General features: G+C 55.8%; 1 protein-coding gene across 1 annotated transcript; it reads left to right on the forward strand.

The window, feature by feature from the left end:
* The first annotated feature begins 6,312 nt into the window (after nucleotides 1-6,312).
* On the forward strand, nucleotides 6,313-20,185 carry DNAJC27 (DnaJ heat shock protein family (Hsp40) member C27). The gene is made up of 7 exons (XM_006258852.4): nucleotides 6,313-6,530; nucleotides 8,053-8,135; nucleotides 9,720-9,789; nucleotides 10,917-11,081; nucleotides 11,790-11,912; nucleotides 12,979-13,139; nucleotides 15,685-20,185. The coding sequence occupies exons 1-7, from the start codon at nucleotides 6,444-6,446 to the stop codon at nucleotides 15,815-15,817; spliced, it is 822 nt and encodes a 273-aa protein (XP_006258914.1). The 5' UTR covers nucleotides 6,313-6,443; the 3' UTR covers nucleotides 15,818-20,185.
* Nucleotides 20,186-20,783: the final 598 nt, after the last annotated feature.

Below are 20,783 nucleotides of genomic sequence, written 5' to 3' on the forward strand. Positions count from 1 at the left end.
GCAACAAGTACAGCCAGCTTCAAAAAGGAAGTGGACACATGCATGGAGTCCAGGTCCATTGGGAGCTGTTCAACAAACCAGTCGGACACCCTTACACCAACGAGAGTAGAGGCCAGAGAGGGTCTGTCAGGGGAGGGATCGCTCACGATACACCCTGTCCACCTGCTCTCCCCCTAAAGCATCCACTCCTGCCTCCATCACACACAGGACACTGGTCTGGATGGACCGTCAATCTGACCCAGCACGGGACTTTTTACATCCTGATCTATTAGGATACAGCCCCTTTCCTGGGGCTTCTCCATAACAACAGGGAGAGGAGCCAGACATACATGCCCCTTCCCAACAGCCCCTTGCTATTGAACTATCTGACGGCAGAGGAGCCAGGGGGCTAAGTATAAAAGGTTTCTCCATCCCAACAGGAGAGAGTTGTATTTTTGCCCCTGGCTTCCAGAGGGATTGTCCCCAGTTACCGACCTAAGAAGGATCTGGCCATGCAGGAAGCAAATCCCCACCATGAAATATGGTCTATAGCAAGGAATCCAGTGCCTCTCGGCAGGCAGCAGTGGTGCTGGGAGAGCAGTCCCCTAAGGGAGCCCATCCACACCCACCCTGCCGCCAGTCTCAGGGGGTGCACGTGCAATCTCAGTGGGGGCAGATGACAGAACAAGGAGCAATGGACTCAAGTTGCAGCAAGGGAAGTTATTGGGAAGAACTTTCTCACGAGGAGGGTGGTGAAGCCCTGGAACGGGGTACCCAGAGAGGTGGTGGAGTCTCCATCCTTGGATGTTTTTAAGCCCCGGCTCAACAAAGCTTGGGCTGGGGTGATGGCGTTGGGGCTGGTCCTGCTTGGAGCAGGGGGTTGGACTAGATGTGACCTCCTGAGGTCCCTTCGCAACCTGATTTTCTACGATTCAAGTATTGCCGTGACTGATTTCCAGCACACGCAGAATTCGATGATAACCTGATGGGCAAATACACTCACCGGGCCAAACCCACTGGAAATCTATACTAAACTGGTGCTAAGCTTAAGCTACCAAAGATTGTGCAGCCCTCTTGGAAATCGGCCGTAGCAGGAAAAATACCCTGCGCTCAGACAATCCCGAGGAAGGGTCCCTTTGCTAGCTAAATCCTTCCTTCCTTTATAGGAAGTGAATGATTTTCTGTAATAGTAAATATTTCTTATTTACTATAAGTAAATGTTATTTATTCTGTAATAGTTACTTTGCTCCATTTTTCAATGTATACATATTCTTAGGTAGCCAAAGGAAAGCTTGTGGTGCCAGAGAAGGTAAGCGTTACGATCTACCCAGAATGAATACGAACATGGAGGAGCTGGTAACTACACTTAAGCTCGGTGGTTGATTGAAGGGGATGGATACACCCTGTCACGGGACATCGGGTCATTTTAAGAGAGAAAGATGAGCTAAACACTGGACTGAGCATCCAGGTAAGATTAGGCAGGGCTTGTTTGGGCTAAGAGGAAACACGTGGGCATGATGGAGGGGTGACTGGAAGGGAGGTGCCAGGAGGGATATAAACTCGGCTCCAGAGCTGGAGTGGGCAGTGACTATGATGGGTATTTGAAGACTAGGTAGCAGGGTGACACGGGGTGCTCTGTCTTGATCCCAGGGTGCTACAGGGTGCTCTGTTTTGAGCCCTGCATAGAGAAGAAGTGCAGCAGGCCACGGCTGAGGGCAAGGCTAAGAGAAAAAGGGCCAAGGGCAAGGCTGAGGCTCAGACAGAGATCGGTGCCTGAAGCAACAGCAAACCTACAGGTCTTGGGAGCCCTTGCCCCACTCCCAAATCAGTGATTGAGGCATGGGCATGGCTACGGGGGCAGATGGAAGCCAAGAATACCTCTCCTATGGCATGGGTAAGGCCATGAGTGGTGCCTGCCTGGCCAGTAGCAGCAGGGCTTTGAGATCGGTGTTGATAGACAAAGTAGGTTAAGTTCAAGTTAGGACATCAGCAATAAGATTATTCCAGGGGAGCCTGCCACTGCAATAAGACATTTCCATCAAGACGTGTCAGGGGGTAACACAGAGGGGCTGGTGCAGGTGTAGGGAAGGATCAGCATGGCCATGAGGGGGGCACCAGTGATCCAGGGCCCATCCTGCCACACATCCCAGGTTGAGAAAAAGCTGGATAATCTTCCCTGTGTGTGTCATGACTGGGATCTCACCAGGTGCACATTTTTTCCTTGAAAAGAGCAAAGCAGTTTGGAGAGACCCTGGAGCAGGCTAGAGCGGAGTCCCCAACTCCCGGCAGACTGACACTGAAGAAACTAAAATCTGCATGGGTAAGAATCACTTACAGGCCAGGGAGATTTCCGGATTGACTTTCGAGTGCTGATTGACTTTCAAGTGCCGTATAAGGGTCTCTTAGGCTGCTGCTCAGGTTGAGGTTTCTGAGTGCCACAAGCAGAAGGGACCTTGCATCCTTTTTCAAGGGCAATAACACAAAAGAAAAAGAAAAGGCAAAGCAAGGCTGCTGTTCACTTTGCAACGTGGTGTACTGCAGCTCCCAGCGCTGAGAACGTGCCCCCGTCCGCCCTTCTCAGTGCTGCGCTCACTCTCCTAGCATCCCTCGGCAGTAAGAGGAGAGGAATCCCAGCTTGAAGCCTACTGCTCCCTGCGGGAAGACCGGCGACTTCTGCGGACAGATCTGTGGCTCAAGGATAAGTCACCTCAAGACCCATGAATGAGCCGTGGTAGATATCATTTTTGAAGCGAAGGATTGCCGACGATGATGATGATACCGCTCATCATTTGGATAATTTTCGCATCTCTAGCTCCTCTCCATCAAAATTGCTGAGGCTCTGACTGTGCCACGAGCTCAGCTCGTTAAACACTTAATTCTCCGCATCTCTCCTCCACGCGAACCAGGGCAGCAGCCATTGCTTACTGTCGTGGTCTCAATATGAGAGTGGCAGGCTTGCAGTAACTCAAGAAGCGGCTCAAGAAAGGCAACCCCACGGCAGAAGGTGGAACCCAGGCGTCCTGGCTCCTAGCGTCGCTGTCGGCAATCCCTCGATTCAAGGATGGTCTCTATTGCGCATCCTGAGGTGACTTAAGAGCCCAATCCTCGAGCCGCAGACCCACCGGCAGAAGTTGCAGGTCTTCCCGCAGGTGAGTTGGCGGCAGGCTGGGATCCTCTCCTCTCTTCTCCCTTCCTCCGCTCGCTCTTCCCTGTGGCTCCTAGCGTGCAGCACACGTCCCGCCTGTGCCAAACCACAAATGACAGATGGTTACGACCTGGCTCTCCAGCTGCAGCAGACTCTACTTTTAGCTCCAGGGGGTCTTGGTTCAGTCCCCGATGACTTCGTTAGTCTATAACAACAGTGATCTCCGTTTTGGCCCCGTGGGCCAAAATGGGGCAGGGTTGGTCCACGAGCCGGATTAGGCCCCACACCGCCACGCTGGCCACAATCGGGCTCCAGCAGCCCAGCACGGCCCCAGCTCAGTGAGGGTTGGGCTCCAGGGGCTGCACGCTACCCTGGGCAGGGTCTAGTGCGTGGGGCCATGGTGAGCCCCGTGGGCCAGATGACATGGCGCTGGGGACCGGATCCGGCCCGTGGGCCAGGGAACGAGCACTTTTGATTTAGAGAGTGCAGCTGTCCTGTCTCCAGCCAAGAAGCAGCCTTTGTGCTCTCACCGCTGCACCACGCTGCCTCACGGGGCAGCGACAAGAAACCAGGAGTCCCGGTAATCCCACTGCTACCCCCTAGGACAGGGGCGGGGAACCCAGGAGTCCCGGTAATCCCACCACTGCCCCCTAGGACAGGGGCGGGGAACCCAGGAGTCCCGGTAATCCCACCGCTGCCCCCTAGGACAGGGGCGGGGAACCCAGGAGTCCCGGTAATCCCACCACTGCCCCCTAGGACAGGGGCGGGGAACCCAGGAGTCCCGGTAATCCCACCACTGCCCCCTAGGACAGGGGCGGGGAACCCAGGAGTCCCGGTAATCCCACCACTGCCCCCTAGGACAGGGGCGGGGAACCCAGGAGTCCCGGTAATCCCACCGCTACCCCCTAAAACAGGGGTGGGGAACCCAGGAGTCCCGGTAATCCCACCGCTGCCCCCTAGGACAGGGGCGGGGAACCCAGGAGTCCCGGTAATCCCACCGCTGCCCCCTGGGACTGGGGCAAGGAACCCAGGAGTCCCGGTAATCCCACCGCTGCCCCCTAGGACAGGGGCAGGGAACCCAGGAGTCCCGGTAATCCCACCACTGCCCCCTAGGACAGGGGCGGGGAACCAAGGAGTCCCGGTAATCCCACCGCTGCCCCCTAGGACAGGGGCGGGGAACCCAGGAGTCCCGGTAATCCCACCACTGCCCCCTAGGACAGGGGCGGGGAACCCAGGAGTCCCGGTAATCCCACCGCTGCCCCCTGGGACTGGGGCAAGGAACCCAGGAGTCCCGGTAATCCCACCGCTGCCCCCTAGGACAGGGGCGGGGAACCCAGGAGTCCCGGTAATCCCACCGCTGCCCCCTAGGACAGGGGCAGGGAACCCAGGAGTCCCGGTAATCCCACCGCTGCCCCCTGGGACTGGGGCAAGGAACCCAGGAGTCCCGGTAATCCCACCGCTGCCCCCTAGGACAGGGGCGGGGAACCCAGGAGTCCCGGTAATCCCACCGCTGCCCCCTAGGACAGGGGCGGGGAACCCAGGAGTCCCGGTAATCCCACCACTGCCCCCTAGGACAGGGGCGGGGAACCCAGGAGTCCCGGTAATCCCACCGCTGCCCCCTAGGACAGGGGCGGGGAACCCAGGAGTCCTGGTAATCCCACCGCTGCCCCCTAGGACAGGGGCAGGGAACCCAGGGGTCCCGGTAATCCCACCGCTGCCCCCTAGGACAGGGGCGGGGAACCCAGGGGTCCCGGTAATCCCACTGCTGCCCCCTAGGACAGGGGCGGGGAACCCAGGAGTCCCGGTAATCCCACCGCTGCCCCCTAGGACAGGGGCGGGGAACCCAGGGGTCCCGGTAATCCCACCGCTGCCCCCTAGGACAGGGGCGGGGAACCCAGGAGTCCCGGTAATCCCACCGCTGCCCCCTGGGACTGGGGCAAGGAACCCAGGAGTCCCGGTAATCCCACCGCTGCCCCCTAGGACAGGGGCAGGGAACCCAGGAGTCCCGGTAATCCCACCACTGCCCCCTAGGACAGGGGCGGGGAACCAAGGAGTCCCGGTAATCCCACCGCTGCCCCCTAGGACAGGGGCGGGGAACCCAGGAGTCCCGGTAATCCCACCACTGCCCCCTAGGACAGGGGCGGGGAACCCAGGAGTCCCGGTAATCCCACCGCTGCCCCCTGGGACTGGGGCAAGGAACCCAGGAGTCCCGGTAATCCCACCGCTGCCCCCTAGGACAGGGGCGGGGAACCCAGGAGTCCCGGTAATCCCACCGCTGCCCCCTAGGACAGGGGCAGGGAACCCAGGAGTCCCGGTAATCCCACCGCTGCCCCCTGGGACTGGGGCAAGGAACCCAGGAGTCCCGGTAATCCCACCGCTGCCCCCTAGGACAGGGGCGGGGAACCCAGGAGTCCCGGTAATCCCACCGCTGCCCCCTAGGACAGGGGCGGGGAACCCAGGAGTCCCGGTAATCCCACCACTGCCCCCTAGGACAGGGGCGGGGAACCCAGGAGTCCCGGTAATCCCACCGCTGCCCCCTAGGACAGGGGCGGGGAACCCAGGAGTCCTGGTAATCCCACCGCTGCCCCCTAGGACAGGGGCAGGGAACCCAGGGGTCCCGGTAATCCCACCGCTGCCCCCTAGGACAGGGGCGGGGAACCCAGGGGTCCCGGTAATCCCACTGCTGCCCCCTAGGACAGGGGCGGGGAACCCAGGAGTCCCGGTAATCCCACTGCTGCCCCCTAGGACAGGGGCAGGGAACCCAGGAGTCCTGGTAATCCCACCGCTGCCCCCTAGGACAGGGGCGGGGAACCCAGGAGTCCCGGTAATCCCACTGCTGCCCCCTAGGACAGGGGCAGGGAACCCAGGAGTCCTGGTAATCCCACCGCTGCCCCCTAGGACAGGGGCGGGGAACCCAGGGGTCCCGGTAATCCCACCGCTGCCCCCTAGGACAGGGGCAGGGAAGCTCTCCCCACTGCACCACACTACCCTTGAGGAACCCAGGTGCCCTGATGGCCACACCCTCTTTGCCCCGCCCCTTTAAGACACCGAGTCAATAAAGTTATTCAAATTGAAAAAAAACAAACAGGCGGAGATCTCGCGTTCTGTCGCGAGACCTCGAAAACAGCGACGCTGGCAGTAAATCTCGTGAGAGCTCCAGCCCCTCGCGAGAGCTTGCTCCCGCCGCTAGCACATCTCGCGATATCTCGGCCGGAGGACGAGAATTGCGGAGCGGCGGAGCGGGGGTGCCGGAGCCGCTACCGAGCCCCGCGGGGGCGCCCCCCCCCCCGCCTCCCGCTGGCAGATTCGCGCCCCCGCCATGGAGGCGAATCTGCCGAAGCGGAAGGAAACGCGCAAGTCGATGAGGATCAAAGTCATCTCCATGGGCAACGCCGAGGCGGGCAAGGTGAGCGGAGGGGCGAAGCGATTGGTTGGCGGGAGTATGAGAGACACGCGCCGCGCCCAATCGGAGCGCGCGTGCGGCGTAGGGAGCCCGCGGATTGGTGGTGCCCAACCACCAATTCGTTAAGCGCTCGTGAGTGGGCGGGATGGGTGCGTAGGCGTCCAATCAGGCTTCAGCTCCTGGCTGTGATTGACAGGTTCTGTTGACAGCTGGGAGGGGCGGGGCCGGCTTCTGGAAGGGGTTTTTTATTGGCTGCCTGGGAAAGGCGGGGCACTGTCTTCGTCTTCTCATTGGTCCCAGGCTGGGAGCGGCACAGCTTCCTCTCCCTCCACCCTGGGGACTCTCCCTGTGCTGCTGCAGTACAGGGCTCAGGACACCGCCTTCCAGGCCGGGGCAATCTCCATCTCCCAGGGTCCCGTGACCCGCTGAGAGTCTGGTGGTGTTAGCCTTCACGCCGGCAGCTTCGAAAGGAGGCAAAGAAACCGGACGCGGGGCATGTTCTTTCAAGGCAGATCCCGGCACTTCTGCAAGCCAGCCGCCTCTGCGGGACAGAGACCCGAACGTTTCCCTGAGGAGGGGCTGGCCTTGTCTGCGCGTCCCCACGAAGCAAAGCAAGTCCCAGCGGCAGTCTCTAGCGAGGCCGTGGCCCCGCTGCACCCAAACTAATCGGCCCCAACCCATTTGGTTCGCCTGATTTTATCATGTGAGGCCCCGGGGGTTTGCCAGAAGAAGCAGCAAGAGCCTCTTACGACCGGTGACTTAAAGCAAAGGCTTTGGATGCCGACGTATTCAACGTAGTGAAAGTGGCCGCGTGCTCCAGCGGTTCCCCTGCCTCGGCGTGTCACGGAGACGGGTACGGCAAGGTTACGTGGTCCCTTGCAAGGGCCGTGCAACCTCTGTCTCCCCCAGGTGGTTAGCAGGCCACCAGAGTGACTGTGCAGCTGTATCTGGTGCCTGCTTTCCTCCACACACGTCAGATCCCTCAGGGCCCCGTCTCCTCATGATCGTTCAGGTGGTCAGCGCCCCCCCGTTGTCAAGTTTTGTACTGTTACCCATCCCCGTGGCACGGGATGCGAGCTAGCTTAGCCAGAACAAAGCCCCTGGCAGGCAGCATGGTGGACCTGGCTCCCCTCCGGCTCTGTGAGCTCTGCATCGGTGCATCGGTCCGTCGTCCTCTGGGGCAGTGACGCTGTCACTAATTGTGGTGCAAAGTGGCCTGGTTGCCTGTAGTCATCTGAAACTAGTAGCCCCTCAGGCTGGCATGGGCTGGACACGCTAGGTCCTGTAGCCAACAGCACACACGAGAACAACGTGGTATGTCTGGCCACCTGAGCCTCTGTCTGAATGACCGGCTGTGCACTGACTAGGCCTGGCTTCCAGCGCAAGCCTGGGGCAAAGCACAAGCTCCCACCTCTGTAGCTGCAGCAAGACCCCTTAGCTCTGCTGCCTCCGCAGCCCGGCGGGCACCCACACTCAAAGGCTAAACACCAACTTTCACCTTCGTTCTTGTCTCGTTGTTTTTCAGAGCTGCATCATAAAGCGGTACTGTGAGAAGCGGTTTGTTCCCAAATACCTTGCGACGATAGGGATCGACTACGGCGTCACCAAGTAAGTATCCTCTCCTCCCTGCTCGCGAGCAGTGAGGATGAAAACCCAGCTAACATGGTGGCAACCAAAGATAGCAGGTCTCTTGCAGGCTCAGCAAAGGCTGCCTATTGGAGCAATTGATTGAAGAGAGCAGAAGTCAGTGCTGGAGAGGGAGAGGGGAGAAAATCATAGAGAATAAGGGTTGGAAGGGACCTCAGGACCTCTCGTGCTGTGTCTGACAGGGCTATCCGATGCCAGAGTAAATTAATGTACTGTGCCCTAGTTGTGACGTACATGTACAGTGACACTTTACTGCACAGTAAATTAGTCTGCTGTGCAGTAAAGTGCACGTGTAGATGGGCCCAGTGTGACATCCCCTTGATGAGGTGTGAACAGCTATGCAGAGGCGGGGGGCAGGCTCTAAGTAACAAGGTAACCAGCATTAATGAGCTGCAAACAGTGGGGGTGACTTCCCCAGAACTAGCTGGAACACCTAAATTGGCATAAGCCATGCCTTTAATGTGCAGTGCGGTCATAGGAAAGCAGAGCTGGCAGGGACCTCATGGGGTCATTTAGTCCAGTCCCCTGCTCAAGGCAGGTGCATCTCTGCCAAAACCAGCCCAACCAAGTGTCTGTCCAATGTGTTTTGGAAAACTTCCAGGGTTGGAGATACTACAGTTCTCTGGGCAGCCTGTTCCAATGCCTGACCACCCTCAGAGGCAGAAGGTTCCTCCTCATCTCCAACCTACATTTCCTCTGCTTAAGCTTGAGGCCGTTCGTCCTAGTCCTTCCTGTCCCCTGCAGCCACAGAGAAAACCCCTTCTCCATCCTCTCTATAATCGCCTGTCAGGTATTTGAAGACTGTTATCTAATCCCCCCTCAGTCTTCTGTTCTCCAGACTAAATAACCCTAGCTCTTTCAGCCTTTCCTCATCAGTCTTGCCTCCCAGGTCCCTCGTCACTTTTGTTGCTCTGCTGTGGATTCTTTCCAAACTGTTCCTATCCATGTCAAGGTGCGGGGCCCAAACCTGGACACAGGACTCCGGGGAAGGCCTCCCCAGTGCTGAATAGAGCTGAGGAATTGCTGCCCTTGATTTGCAAGTGACCCTCCTGTTAATACAACCCAGGAGGCTGTTGGCCTTTTTTGCAACAAGGGCACACTGTTGATTCTCATTCAGCTTCTCGTCCACTGTAACCCCCAGAGTCTTCTCTGCAGCACTGCAGCCCAGCCAGTCATTCCCCAGTCTCTATTTGTGCATGCATATAATGGGGTTTGGTAAATAGGGCTTTTTGCAGTGGTTTACATGGCTGCTTGCTTTACTCTCAAGCGGCTTGTACTATAATGGAAGGAGAGCAAGCGAGCTGGCTGCTGTATGCATCCCTCCCTTGTCTGGTGGTGGTTATTTGCACCCCCCACCCCCTTTGAACTGTATAGAGAAGTGGAGATGCTCTTGTTGCTTTGCTGGTTGGCTGACAGTCTGACACTTCCCCTATCAAGAATCGGCACCTTGAAGTGGGATCTTGGTGGCAGGGAGAGAGCCCTGGCTGCGCCCAGTGCGACTGGAGTGTACCGCCTCCTCTGAGCATTTCCTGTCTCTCGTTCCAGAGTGCAAGTCAGAGACCGTGAGATTAAAGTGAACATCTTTGACATGGCCGGGCACCCCTTCTTCTACGAGGTAAGGGAGAGATGACTGCTTCTCTTCGGTAGGCATGGCATTAAACAGTCTGCCGTTTGAGATCCCTTTTGGTCTCACAGACCACCCGAGCTGCAATGATAGCTAAGCATTGCAATGCAGTGATAGCTAAGCATTGGCCAAAAGCAGAGAAAACCTGCACGAAGCAGAGATCTGTATAGATCAGGGGTATGGGGCTGGTCCCCTGGCTTGATTGGGCCCCCATGCCGGGATCAGACCCTGCGCTGCCTCAGTTGGCTCTTGCACACACAAATCGCACCCCAGGCTCCGTGCCACCATGCTCCAGGATCAGGCCTTGTGCCACCCCAAATGCTGGGATCAGGCTCTGCGCTGCCCTGCATGCCTGATCCAGCACACCTGATCATGCTTTCCAGCCCACGGCAGCTGGGATGTTACTGCATGGAAAGGGGCTGCACTGTCGGGCAACATAGCATGAATGGTCTTGCTCACTTACTGCTGTGTACGCCCATTGCCGACAGCTTGATCACAGAAGCAAGCCTTCGTTGCCTAACCGGCCCTTGTCATTGTGCAGTTGAAGCAGCTTGGTCTAAGGGACTGAGCACAGGTCTGGGACCCAGGACTTGCTGAATTTTGAACGTGGCTGTGGCTGAGGCAGTGACTCTCCCTGCTGTTAGGCCCATGGTTTCAGGGGCAAGAGCACCCCAGCTTCCACACAGTCCTAGTGTCAGAAGGGACTTGAGGGGCTGTAGTCAGATCCATGCAGGCTCTCAGTGACCTCACCTGAAGCTAGGATTGTTCAGAGCTGCTGAAAATTGGGCTATAGGAACCCAGTCCATATCAGTCTGACCACAGGGGAAAATTCCTTCCTGACCCCAAAGTGGTGTCAGTCTGATCCTGAGTGGAGAGGCAAGACCCATATTAGTATCCCTTTCAGCACAGCACCTCTTCCCTGAGCTGTTACAAGCTGGGCTTAGTTATGTGCTTGTGTAATCCTTGGTCAGTGCATTCCCAGTCTGTCTGAGCCAGTGAAGGGTGTGGGACCTACAGGGCTTGGTACCTTGGCTTAAGCTGTGGAGACTCCTGCTTTCAGCTCTTGCCAGCCAAGATGGGGCATCGCATTCATTTTCTCCTTTGCTCTCTCAACGTAGGTGCGTAACGAGTTCTACAAGGACACTCAGGGTGTTATTCTCGTCTATGATGTGGGACAGAAGGAGTCATTTGAAGCACTGGACACTTGGCTGGCTGAGATGAAGCAGGAGCTGGGGCCTCATGGAAACATAGAGAACATTGTCTTTGTGGTCTGCGCCAACAAAGTAAGCCATGCTGCGGGGCAGGTATGCATGAGGCATTCCCGACTAGCTCAGGAAACCTTGGAGCCCATGGGAAGGAGCTGCTTGAAGGGTGAAGACCTGGGGAGAGCTAAATGCAGATTACTTACTGGAGCTCCGGTAGGGGCTGACCGGGGCTGCAGTAGGATCATAGGAAAATAGGGCTGGAAGGGGCTTCACAGGGTCATCTAATCCAACCCCCAGACTAGAACAAACCCAGATTGCTCGTAGCCAGATGGTTCACAAACCAGTTACTTCACAGTGAGTTGCTGAACGAAGGGGGAGCCACTTAGCTGTTTGCTGCAGCTTTTTCCTCAAAGGGTACCATTCTCCTCTCAGCTGGAGCTCATCAGTGGTCCCACACAGCTGTTGGCCACAGCTCTATATACCCCCAGTTCCTTTACAAGGCCTCATCTTCACAGGGGTAAAGAAGCTATCCCTGCCAGCTCTCCAGGTTCTGCATTTGCCCTGTTCACAAGGTTCTCTGCTCTCACAAGCACTTTCTATTTGTGACTTAAGGACACCAGCTTCTTCCTCTCACTGTGCTGAAGAAGCCATTGTCACTGGCAATCAGCTGTCAGTGTGTTCGTCATCCAATCTGGCATGGCCCTCAAGGTAGCTGTGTGAAGATAGCCATGATAGCCCATGTTCTTGTGTCTGATTACTTTTCTCCCTGTTGCCTGTTTGGCTCAGATTGATTGCACCAAGCACCGCTGCGTGGATGAAAGCGAAGGACGCCTGTGGGCAGAGAGCCGGGGCTTCCTTTATTTCGAGACATCGGCACAGACAGGAGAAGGGATCAACGAGATGTTCCAGGTAACAGGAGCACGATACAGAAAGGACATGGGCCCATTCCACCTGTTTTCCTCAGTGGACTGTCCCTCATATCCCTTGATCTGTAAAACGTATTGGCAGTTCATTATAAAGGCTGCTTCATGCTAAAATTGCACTTTCTCTCTGACGAGAACTCAAAGCCCCTGGCTATTAAGCAGCAATAGAATAAAAGGTTGGTTTAGGTGTAAGGCGCAGATTCCAGGCATGTGGCTGTGTGCTTCATGGATCTGAGAGTAGGATATTGTAGCAGGCTTCCTAGGGTCTCTGCTGGCCCCATACTGGGGACAAGGGAGTCTCCCGTGCTTTAACAGACGAGCAGCACTGTGTCATGCTGCTAGTGGAAACTTTTGCTACGTGAGTCCTGCAGCTTGTGTCTGTGCTTTCGGACCACTGGCTGAAGGAGCTGGGTGTCATGCCAGGTCTGGGAGTTGCCAGGGGTCAGAAGCAACCAAGATCCAAGAAGAGTGTGCAGAGTCTGAGCGTAGGGAAGCCATGAAGCCAGAAGATCTGTCTGGGGAGCTGAGTCGGATCCAAAGGATTGGGCAGAGCATGGGGTCAGGAAGCCAGATTGAGTATCCGGGAAATCAAACCAGAGTTTTGTCCTGGAGTTGCAGGGTCAGGCCAAACTCTGGGGTCCGTGGTCAAACCAGGTCGGGTAAAAGCACAAGCCAGTGGTGAGACAGCTTGGGTACAAGATTGAACCTTGTTGCCCAGAGACTTTCTCTCCTGGGTAGGGGATTTTATAGGAAGGGTCAAGGGCCAATTGACCCTGGCTGGCCACTCCACAAGCAGTGGGCAGGTGGCTAGGCCCAGATATCAGATTCTGACCACCTGTGTCCACTCTAATGCACATCTGAGTGGCAGACTAGGATGAGTGGCTGCACCAAAGAGGCTGAGGTGCCGGGTTCAAGGCCACGGCTTCAAACGGTAAGCATGGGAGGTGTCAAGCATTTGTCACAACAGGCCAAAACCTCTGAACCTAGCACCCTGCATCTCCTGGTTTCCTAGCAAAGTGGGGAGTCTTCTACTAACCTCTCTGTGTTTTCAGACCTTCTACTCCACAATTATTGACCTATGCGACAACGGGGGGAAGCGCCCTGCAATGGGCATGAGCATTGGCTTCACCAAAGAGCAGGCGGACACCATCCGGAGGATCCGCAGCAGCAAGGACAGCTGGGACATGCTAGGGGTCAAACCCGGAGCCACCAGGTGAGGGGCTTCTCTGGGAGCAGCCATTACCAGAAACACAGACTCTTCCGTCTGGTTTCCGGGGCAGCTCTGATCAAAGAACCTGCCGTGGCGATTTCTGCATCAAGCCTCAGCCTTTTGTCTGAGCAGATCTTCTAGAAGGGCAGAGCATCTTGCTTTAAAGACTTCTAACAACAGAGAAGCCCCAGCCTACCAGGCGGCTGTTCTAGTGCAGGGGTGGCCAACCTTTGGGCAAGTGTGCCACAAGTGGCTAGGGCAGCCTCTGTGTGTGGCATGTGACAGAAGGGGAGGGGAGAGGCAGGCAGGGTAGGGAGCAGAAAGCAGAGCAGCAGATCAGGCAGGGGAAGGGGATCCGTGACACTTGGGGGGGTGTTATACCTGCTCTAGCCACGGGTCTAGTGGCTGATTGTCCAGTATTAACACTGGCCCTTTATGTCCAGTCCGAACGTATCCAGCTGCTTCTTCCAACCATTGGCCCTTTTACGCTAGACAAGAGGCCTCTACTCATGAATATTTCCACGCTGTGGAGATGCTCATAGGCTATGATTGACTACACCTTAGATTCCTTCTGCGCACGTTAAACAGACTTAGCTCCTTGCATCTCTTGCTATAAAACCTCCCCAGACCTCTGACCATTCTTGTTGCGTTTCCATGATGTTTGCCAGGCTTTCAGAGTCCTTGAATTCCAGAAACCAGGAACAGGCTCCCCAAGGGCTTTTACCACTTTCCTCATCTGTTTTCTTCCAGTTCTTCAAGCCCAATGTTGAACAGCGTTGAGCTGAGAATAGATTTGTTTTCAACCCCACTAGGAACAACTAGTTACCTTATTTTTAAATCATAGAAATCTTAGAGCAGTAGGGCTGGGAGGGACCTTCAGCAGTCGTATCTAGCGCCACCCTGTGTCTGAGTCAGGATCAGCCCTGTCCGAACCAGCCCAGACAAATCCATTGTCCAGCCTCTTAGCAAGACCAGTCACCCCAACACAGCACTAGACATCACATCCAGACCTGCCACAGGTAAAGCAATGCGACCTACTTCAGTGTCCTGCTTCTATAAAGGGCTGTTAACATACACTCGAGATCCCAGATAGAAGCCATGCCCCTGCTACAGAGGAAGGCAAAGCCATTGCCTATAAAAACCTGGACATTGGCATTAGAGATGCTGTTGTCTTTTAACGAGACCCAGAAAGGGTCTCCATCAACAGAGCAAAGATGGAGGCATGTGACTGAGTCTCATTTCTTGTGTAGCCCAAATCAAGGAGCTGGGACTGTTCTTTGATTTACTGCATCTCCTTCTACCCAGGGGGATAAATGGCAAGTCATCTACTCTCTCTGCCTTTGTTTCGGTGCCCAGGTACTCCCAGCTGGGAGGCTGGTGAGGGGACTGTTTGCTGTGAAGCTAATTCAGGCCAGAAACATCTCCACTGCCACCCCCATACCTACCCACATGATCTTCCTGTCAGCACACAGAGTGGAGACAACAAGGCAGCTGCACAGTACATGCCAGGCACATGCTGTCACATAGTGGGAGGCTTCAGGACAAAGCCATGCTCTGCTTTTCCAAGGGGTTACTTCCTTGTCAGGCACTGGCTGACAAAGCCCAGGGGTTCTGCTGGGGGAAACGCTGTTGGCAGTAAGAGAGTGTGCGTGCGCGTGTATGTGCCTTGTTCACTCGCCTCCCACTCAAATGCAACCACTGTGCTTTCACACTGATCTCATTATAGTCCACCTGCAGGCCCAAGCCAAGCCTGGAGCACTTCATCCTTTAAGGAGAGGGTCAGGCATTTCCGAGAAACTCTGAGGAGCAGGGTGATCTGTACAGCATAGTAGGTTGTGTTAACATGAGTATCACTTCCAAGTCCTGGGAGGTGATTTTTCTGCTCTATATGACACTGGGGAGGCCTCACCTCGAGAACTGCGTCCAGTTTTGGGCCCTACACTCGAAGACAGACAAATCAGAATGATTTCAGCAGAGAGTAACAAATGTAGTTAGAAGTCTGGGAGACCCGACATGTGAGGGCAGGCTGGAAGAAGTGAGGCTTGTTTAGTTTGGAGCAGAGGTGACTGAGGATGGGACTGCATAATAGTCTTTAACTGCCTGCAGGGTGTTTAGATAGAGGATGGGGATGGACTGTGCTCTGGCCGCAGGGGACAGGACTAGGAGCGATGGTCTTCGCTTGCAACAGGGGAAATGCAGGTTGGAGATTAGGAAGAAGTTTCTCGCTCAGAGGCTGGTTTGGCATTGGAGCAGATATGTTGTGGGGCAGGGGGGAATCTGCATCCTTGGAAGGTTTCAAAAGCAGGTTAGACAAAAGGTTGGTTGGGCTGGTTCGGACAGGGGTGGTCCTACCTTGAGCAGGGGTTGGATTAGATGGACACCCCGTCTTTCCACATTTGGGATAAGAACAGCTCTGAGCCCCTCTCATGGCTCCCCCACAGTCTGCCCCCCGACTGGCACCAGTGTATTGCAGTGTGTCCACAGAGAGCCCTGCAGAGGGGGAACCTGCCTGGCGTTCTCTTGCTGACTACCATTTCTCATCTCCTAGGGACGAGGTGAACAAGGCCTATCGGAAGCTGGCAGTGCTGCTGCATCCGGACAAGTGCGTGGCTCCTGGCAGCGAGGATGCCTTCAAAGCCGTTGTCAACGCCCGGACCGCACTTCTCAAGAACATCAAATAGAGACGCTGGCTGGGAACCCCCTCCCCGCCTCACTGCACGCCAGGCCACCATGCTGTGACAGCCAGCTGATGGGGCAAGTCTCACCTCATGCACATACTGTTGTCTCATGAAGGGAGACAGGGCTGTCTCCTCTCCTGCCCCCAGTGACTGCAGACGGAGCAGGCCTTGGCCCCGGGAGGGATGCATTTCAGCACATCTGTCAGTCCTGTCAGGGAGGTGTTGTCCTGCCCCCTCAAGCCCTCAGCAGGGTCCAAGACCTGGCTTCCCCCTTAGTGCCAGTGGATGGATGCAGCATCATTAAGGCAGTGAAGTTCCATCCCCTCTCGCCAACCAGGGTTGTGTTCTGCTCTTGTTTCATGTCAAATGTCCTCTCCCCAGGCTTTCCTGGCCTTCAAGGCTTCTCCTTTGGCAGGTATTAGGCTTGGTTCTTCATGGCTCTCACTGGTTGGTTATCCCAGTGCTGAAAGCAACAGCAAGAATCATCTGGCATGTTCCCTGGTGCCATGCCCTGAAGCTTATCTTCCTGCGTCCCCTCTGAAATGGCAGAGGCAGCTGCCTGGTATGTGCATTTGCTGCTCTTTACACTACAAATATCTCTCAGGACTGAAGAAGCTGTGCAGGTCCCTCAGTCCTCAGCCCATTTTGCTGGTCCCTTGTATCCCTCCATTAAGTGTTCCAGATCAGGGCCTGGGTTCTGGGCCACAGCAGGGCACAGACCATCCCTCTTCACTTATCTCTCCAGGGGAGTAGACAGGGGAAGAAGCTCTTTGACTTGGTCTGTGGTCCTGTGCTGACAGCGCGGTGAGCTCCCTCACAAAAGCACGGCAGGGATGAGAACAGGCAGGACAGGACGGTTCCAACCCAGCACCACCCGTGCGTGGGCCAGCTCTGCATGGAGCAGCTGGTACAACCCACCACTCCGGCCCTCAGAGCTGATCTGGACCAAGGCTCACCTGGGGCACTGCTGAGCACTATTGAGCTTCTGGCGACCTCGTGCTCAGCTCCACTAGGTTCAGGCCCTGCGCTGTTCTGCACCAAGCTTACACTTTCCTTGTGGTCTGTCCAGCCGCTCAGCTTTTCAGCAGTGTACCCAGCCTTGCAGCCTTGAAAGGGCAGCAGACACATGATGGGACCTTCCATCAAGGGCCCTGCCAGGGTGGATCCAGGATTTCCCAAAGGAGGTACAGAAACAGCATCCCGCATTTCAGCCTCTGCTCCCAGCCCTCTCTGCCCCACCAGTGCAAACGGGAGCCTCTGGGGACTTTCTTTAAGTCCCTAAAGCAAATGATCCCCCTGCTCTACCTGCCACTGCTGTTTTCTCAACTGTTTGGGGAGTGAGGAAGCTCCAGAGCCAGCTGGATCGAGAGGGGCTTGGCTCAGCACGGGAGGGAACAGCTGCAGAGGGAAACGAAATCCTCTGTCCACCCCCCTGCTGCTCTTGTCCACCTCCCCAGCTGAGCCCCACGTAGCAGGCAGGAAGGGCTCTGGTGCTTCCCCACACCTGCAACAGCAGGCGAAGATGGGGAGGGAGTTGTCTCTGAGCAGGAAGGGGAAGGGAGGCAGGATTTCCATGTGCTCCCAACTTTAAAAAGTCCCTGGAGGCTTCTTCAGTGTGGCCTGTCTGCATCCACCCGTAGGTGTGCACCGCTGGGGTGCACACAGTATGTGGTGGCCATACTGGACCAGCTCCAAGCACCGGCTCCAACACGTGCAGACAACTTGTGGCCCAGTCTAGACTGGCTGCAATGTACGGTCCCGATGCAGCCCACACACTGTCCCAGCAACCCTCATCTGTATGGAGCCATGAGTTTGATACCCCCTGCTACAAGCCAACAGACTGTCAACGCTCCACTGCTGCCTGGTGAGGGGCGGTGAGAACCATCTACTGGGTCATGTTCACCTCTCTGCACCCAGAGATGAGCCAAGTCTGTGTCGCCTCACGAGCGAAGCTCTAACCCCAGCCAGAGGCTGCAGGATGTGGGGGCTGATTCTCCCAGGCAAGCTGAGCTAGTCCTAACAGCAGTGCTGCCCTGCAGACTCCTAATGGCATCCCTGAACCCAGTGGAGAGTTGGGCTTGAAAGAAGACTTGCCACCAAAGGGATGAAGAGACATCTCTCCTCCAGCAGATGCTTGGGTACCAGGAGCCATCTCCTTCCCACACACCCAGGCCGTGTGGTGTTGGTGACTCAAGCACTGAAGTCTCCTTGGGTCAACCTGCTGCTCTGGGGAGTACGTGCTGCATCTTGAAAGGCATTTCTGCTGCTACTGCATGCACAATCTGTTCCCCCAGTGCAGGTCCTGGCCCAGAGCATGCCCCATTTGTCCTGCTCACTAAGGCTCCCAGGTGGGGAGGCATCCAGTTCAGTGCCAGTGAGAGCAGAGCTTCCTGAAGGGGAGGCTTGATGCCCTTGTAATCAGCACCTGGCTGATGAAGACAATGTTCTCCACTGAGACAGTGCACTCAGCACCTCTACCCCTTCCAGGCATGTGGACTTCCTCTGGCTCAGCAGTGTCGGAGGCAGGCTCTGGGAGCTACACAGACCTCTCCCTGTCTCCATTGAATGTATGCGTGACACACACGGGTATAAGCTGCCCAGGTGGGGACTGGTCCTGCATTTCAGGGAGCAGAGAAGTTCCCTGCCATGGAGCTGGAGTGCACAGATGGCAGTTTTCCCAGGGTAGCTGCATGCAACAGGCAACTATTACAGTGCCCTGTTGCCAGGTGGTGGGGAAGTAAGTGGTAGCCCTGTTATCCTGAGCAAATAGCTACCCCAAGATAAACTGCAGACACAAGACATGCACTGGGGTAATTCTACCTTGTTCCTTCCCTTAAAAATTCCTCCCCCACAAATCTGGATCTGAGCAAGGCAGCTTTGTAGCAGGTCCTCGATGATAAAGGTTGAATGCATCTGAGACCAGGCTGGAAGTGGCAGCCAGCTCTGGTAGGAGCCCCCTTGGGTGACTTACCGTTGCCCTCATTTTGTATTGCAGTGGATAGAAGCATTAGCACTTTGGAGATACCCAGGGTGTGATCTCTAAACCCCCAAAAGCCAGAGCTCTGCTCCCTCTCCTGATCCACCCACGCACTTTAGGCTCTGACACTATCCTGTTTCACTCAGGCCATGGCTGGGTGTTTCTGCTGGGGTGAGTCCTCCCATCCAGCCCCTGACTTCGCTCTCCCCTCCCTACTCCTGGTCCCTTCCTTCGACCGTCATTCTCCCCATCATAAAGGTAAAACTGCAGCACGTGGGGCATGCTGCTGTTGTGCGTTTCCACTTACCGTGGTCTGTCTCCGGGCTGTGTTGCACTTGTGAGGTCTTCAGGTAGTCGGTGGGCACCTGACATTATAATGTGTTTATAGTTATTGCACTTTTGGTTGAGAAACTCCAGCCAGGACTTGCCCCCCACAAGTCCTCTGTGTGTGCTCCCAGCTGGTCCAACTAGCCTCCCTTCCCAAAGCCACGTGGAAAAGGACAATCAGGAGGGGCTGGCGAAGCATCATACCAAAAAGAAATAAAACTGGAGGGAATAAAAGCAGATGGAGGGCCGGATTTCCCTTCTCCCTCAGCAGGGTTCCCAAGCAAGTTGCGTGCAATGAAAGAGATCCCTTGTCTCTTGTTTTTGAAGCTGCTCTTCTGTCCTTTCCTCCCTCCCATTTATTTTTATAACTAAGTTATATGCCTTTGTGGGGGGTGTTGGTTTGGGGAAACGTTCAGGTCGGAATCGCTTCGATCCTCTCTGGGTTTCTAATGCAGGATGGCAGGGAGACAGAAACTAATGGCCCTGCCTTCGTGGACACGTGGGTGACCACGCTGGGATCGTGGGCAGTGCTGGTTTTCAACGAGCAGCCTGTCTCCTTTCCCAGAGATTGATGCTGAAATCACTGGAGCGGGGTCAGTGTCTGGGGTTTGGCTTAAGACTTCTTTTGAACACCACCTTTGCAAGTCTCCTCATCTCCATCACTAAAGAAACCCCGCAATTGTGGCTCTGAATCTGTTTGTCCATGTGTTTTCAACCAGGAAGAGTGATCCTGCTGCTACAAGGTACAATCCCAAGCCACATGGGCCAGTTGTATAAGAAAGGACCCCTTTAATGACCGATGTTCTTCAGAAAGGCTTCCTGTGTTGACTCCTGTTCAGGGACTTGCATACTCTTTCCCGCGTGTTGTACAGGTGAGCGGTGGATGCGCCGCGTTTTATTCTGAATACTGTCGGTGAGCTGACGTTGGTATTTTTTGTGTCGTCGTCGTTCATGCTGTGAACCGGTCGGCTGTATTTCAGTGACTCCTCCCGCATGGCTTGTATAGAGCCTCTCTGGACTTCTGACTTGTGTATTTTTATAAAAATAAAACCAGCGTTAAAACACAAGCTGCCCTGTGCAGTCGTTTTCCCCGCTGCCATTCCTCACACCGTAGGAGGGTCTCCAATGTTCAGTTGCCTTTTGGATCGTAGAGAAGCGGGGCTGGAAGGGACCGCCAAAGGTTGCATCTAGTCCAACCCCGCTGCCCGCGGCAGGATCTGTCTTGTTCAAACCATCCAGATAAACCCATGATCTAAACTCTTCACAACCCTGATGCAAGACGAGACAACTCTCCTGACACCCCTCCGCTCTGGGGCGGTGGGGGACAGGACTAGGAGCAATGGCTTCCAGCTGCAGCAAAGGAAATGAAGGTTGGGGATTAGGAAGGACTTGATCACCATGAGGGTGGTTCAGCGCTGGATCAGGCTGCCCAGTGCACGGGGGGAATCTCCGTCCTCCGAAACTGTGAAGAGCAGGCCGGACGGATACTTGTCTAGGATGGTTTAGCCAGGGCTCATCCTGCCTCAAGTGGGAGACTGGACTAGATGGACTTGCGGGCGCTGCCAGCCTGTTCCTGGGGTCACTGTGATGTAGGTTATTGTTTGCTTGGCTGAGGGTCTGGAGCGAAACCTGCCGCTCTGTGGGTAATGGCAGGCTGCAAATGCA

This window comes from Alligator mississippiensis, chromosome 1 (assembly GCF_030867095.1).
Source record: "Alligator mississippiensis isolate rAllMis1 chromosome 1, rAllMis1, whole genome shotgun sequence".
Classification (NCBI taxonomy): Eukaryota; Metazoa; Chordata; order Crocodylia; family Alligatoridae; genus Alligator; species Alligator mississippiensis.

What these genes read in the sequence shown, in the direction of transcription:
- DNAJC27 (XM_006258852.4), top strand. Translation starts at nt 6,444, where the DNA reads ATGGAGGCGAATCTGCCGAAGCGGAAGGAAACGCGCAAGTCGATGAGG. An exon ending in TTGTGGTCTGCGCCAACAAA is followed by an intron (nt 11,082 to 11,789) that starts GTAAGCCATGCT and finishes TGTTTGGCTCAG; the next exon opens with ATTGATTGCACCAAGCACCG. An exon ending in GTCAAACCCGGAGCCACCAG is followed by an intron (nt 13,140 to 15,684) that starts GTGAGGGGCTTC and finishes CTCATCTCCTAG; the next exon opens with GGACGAGGTGAACAAGGCCT.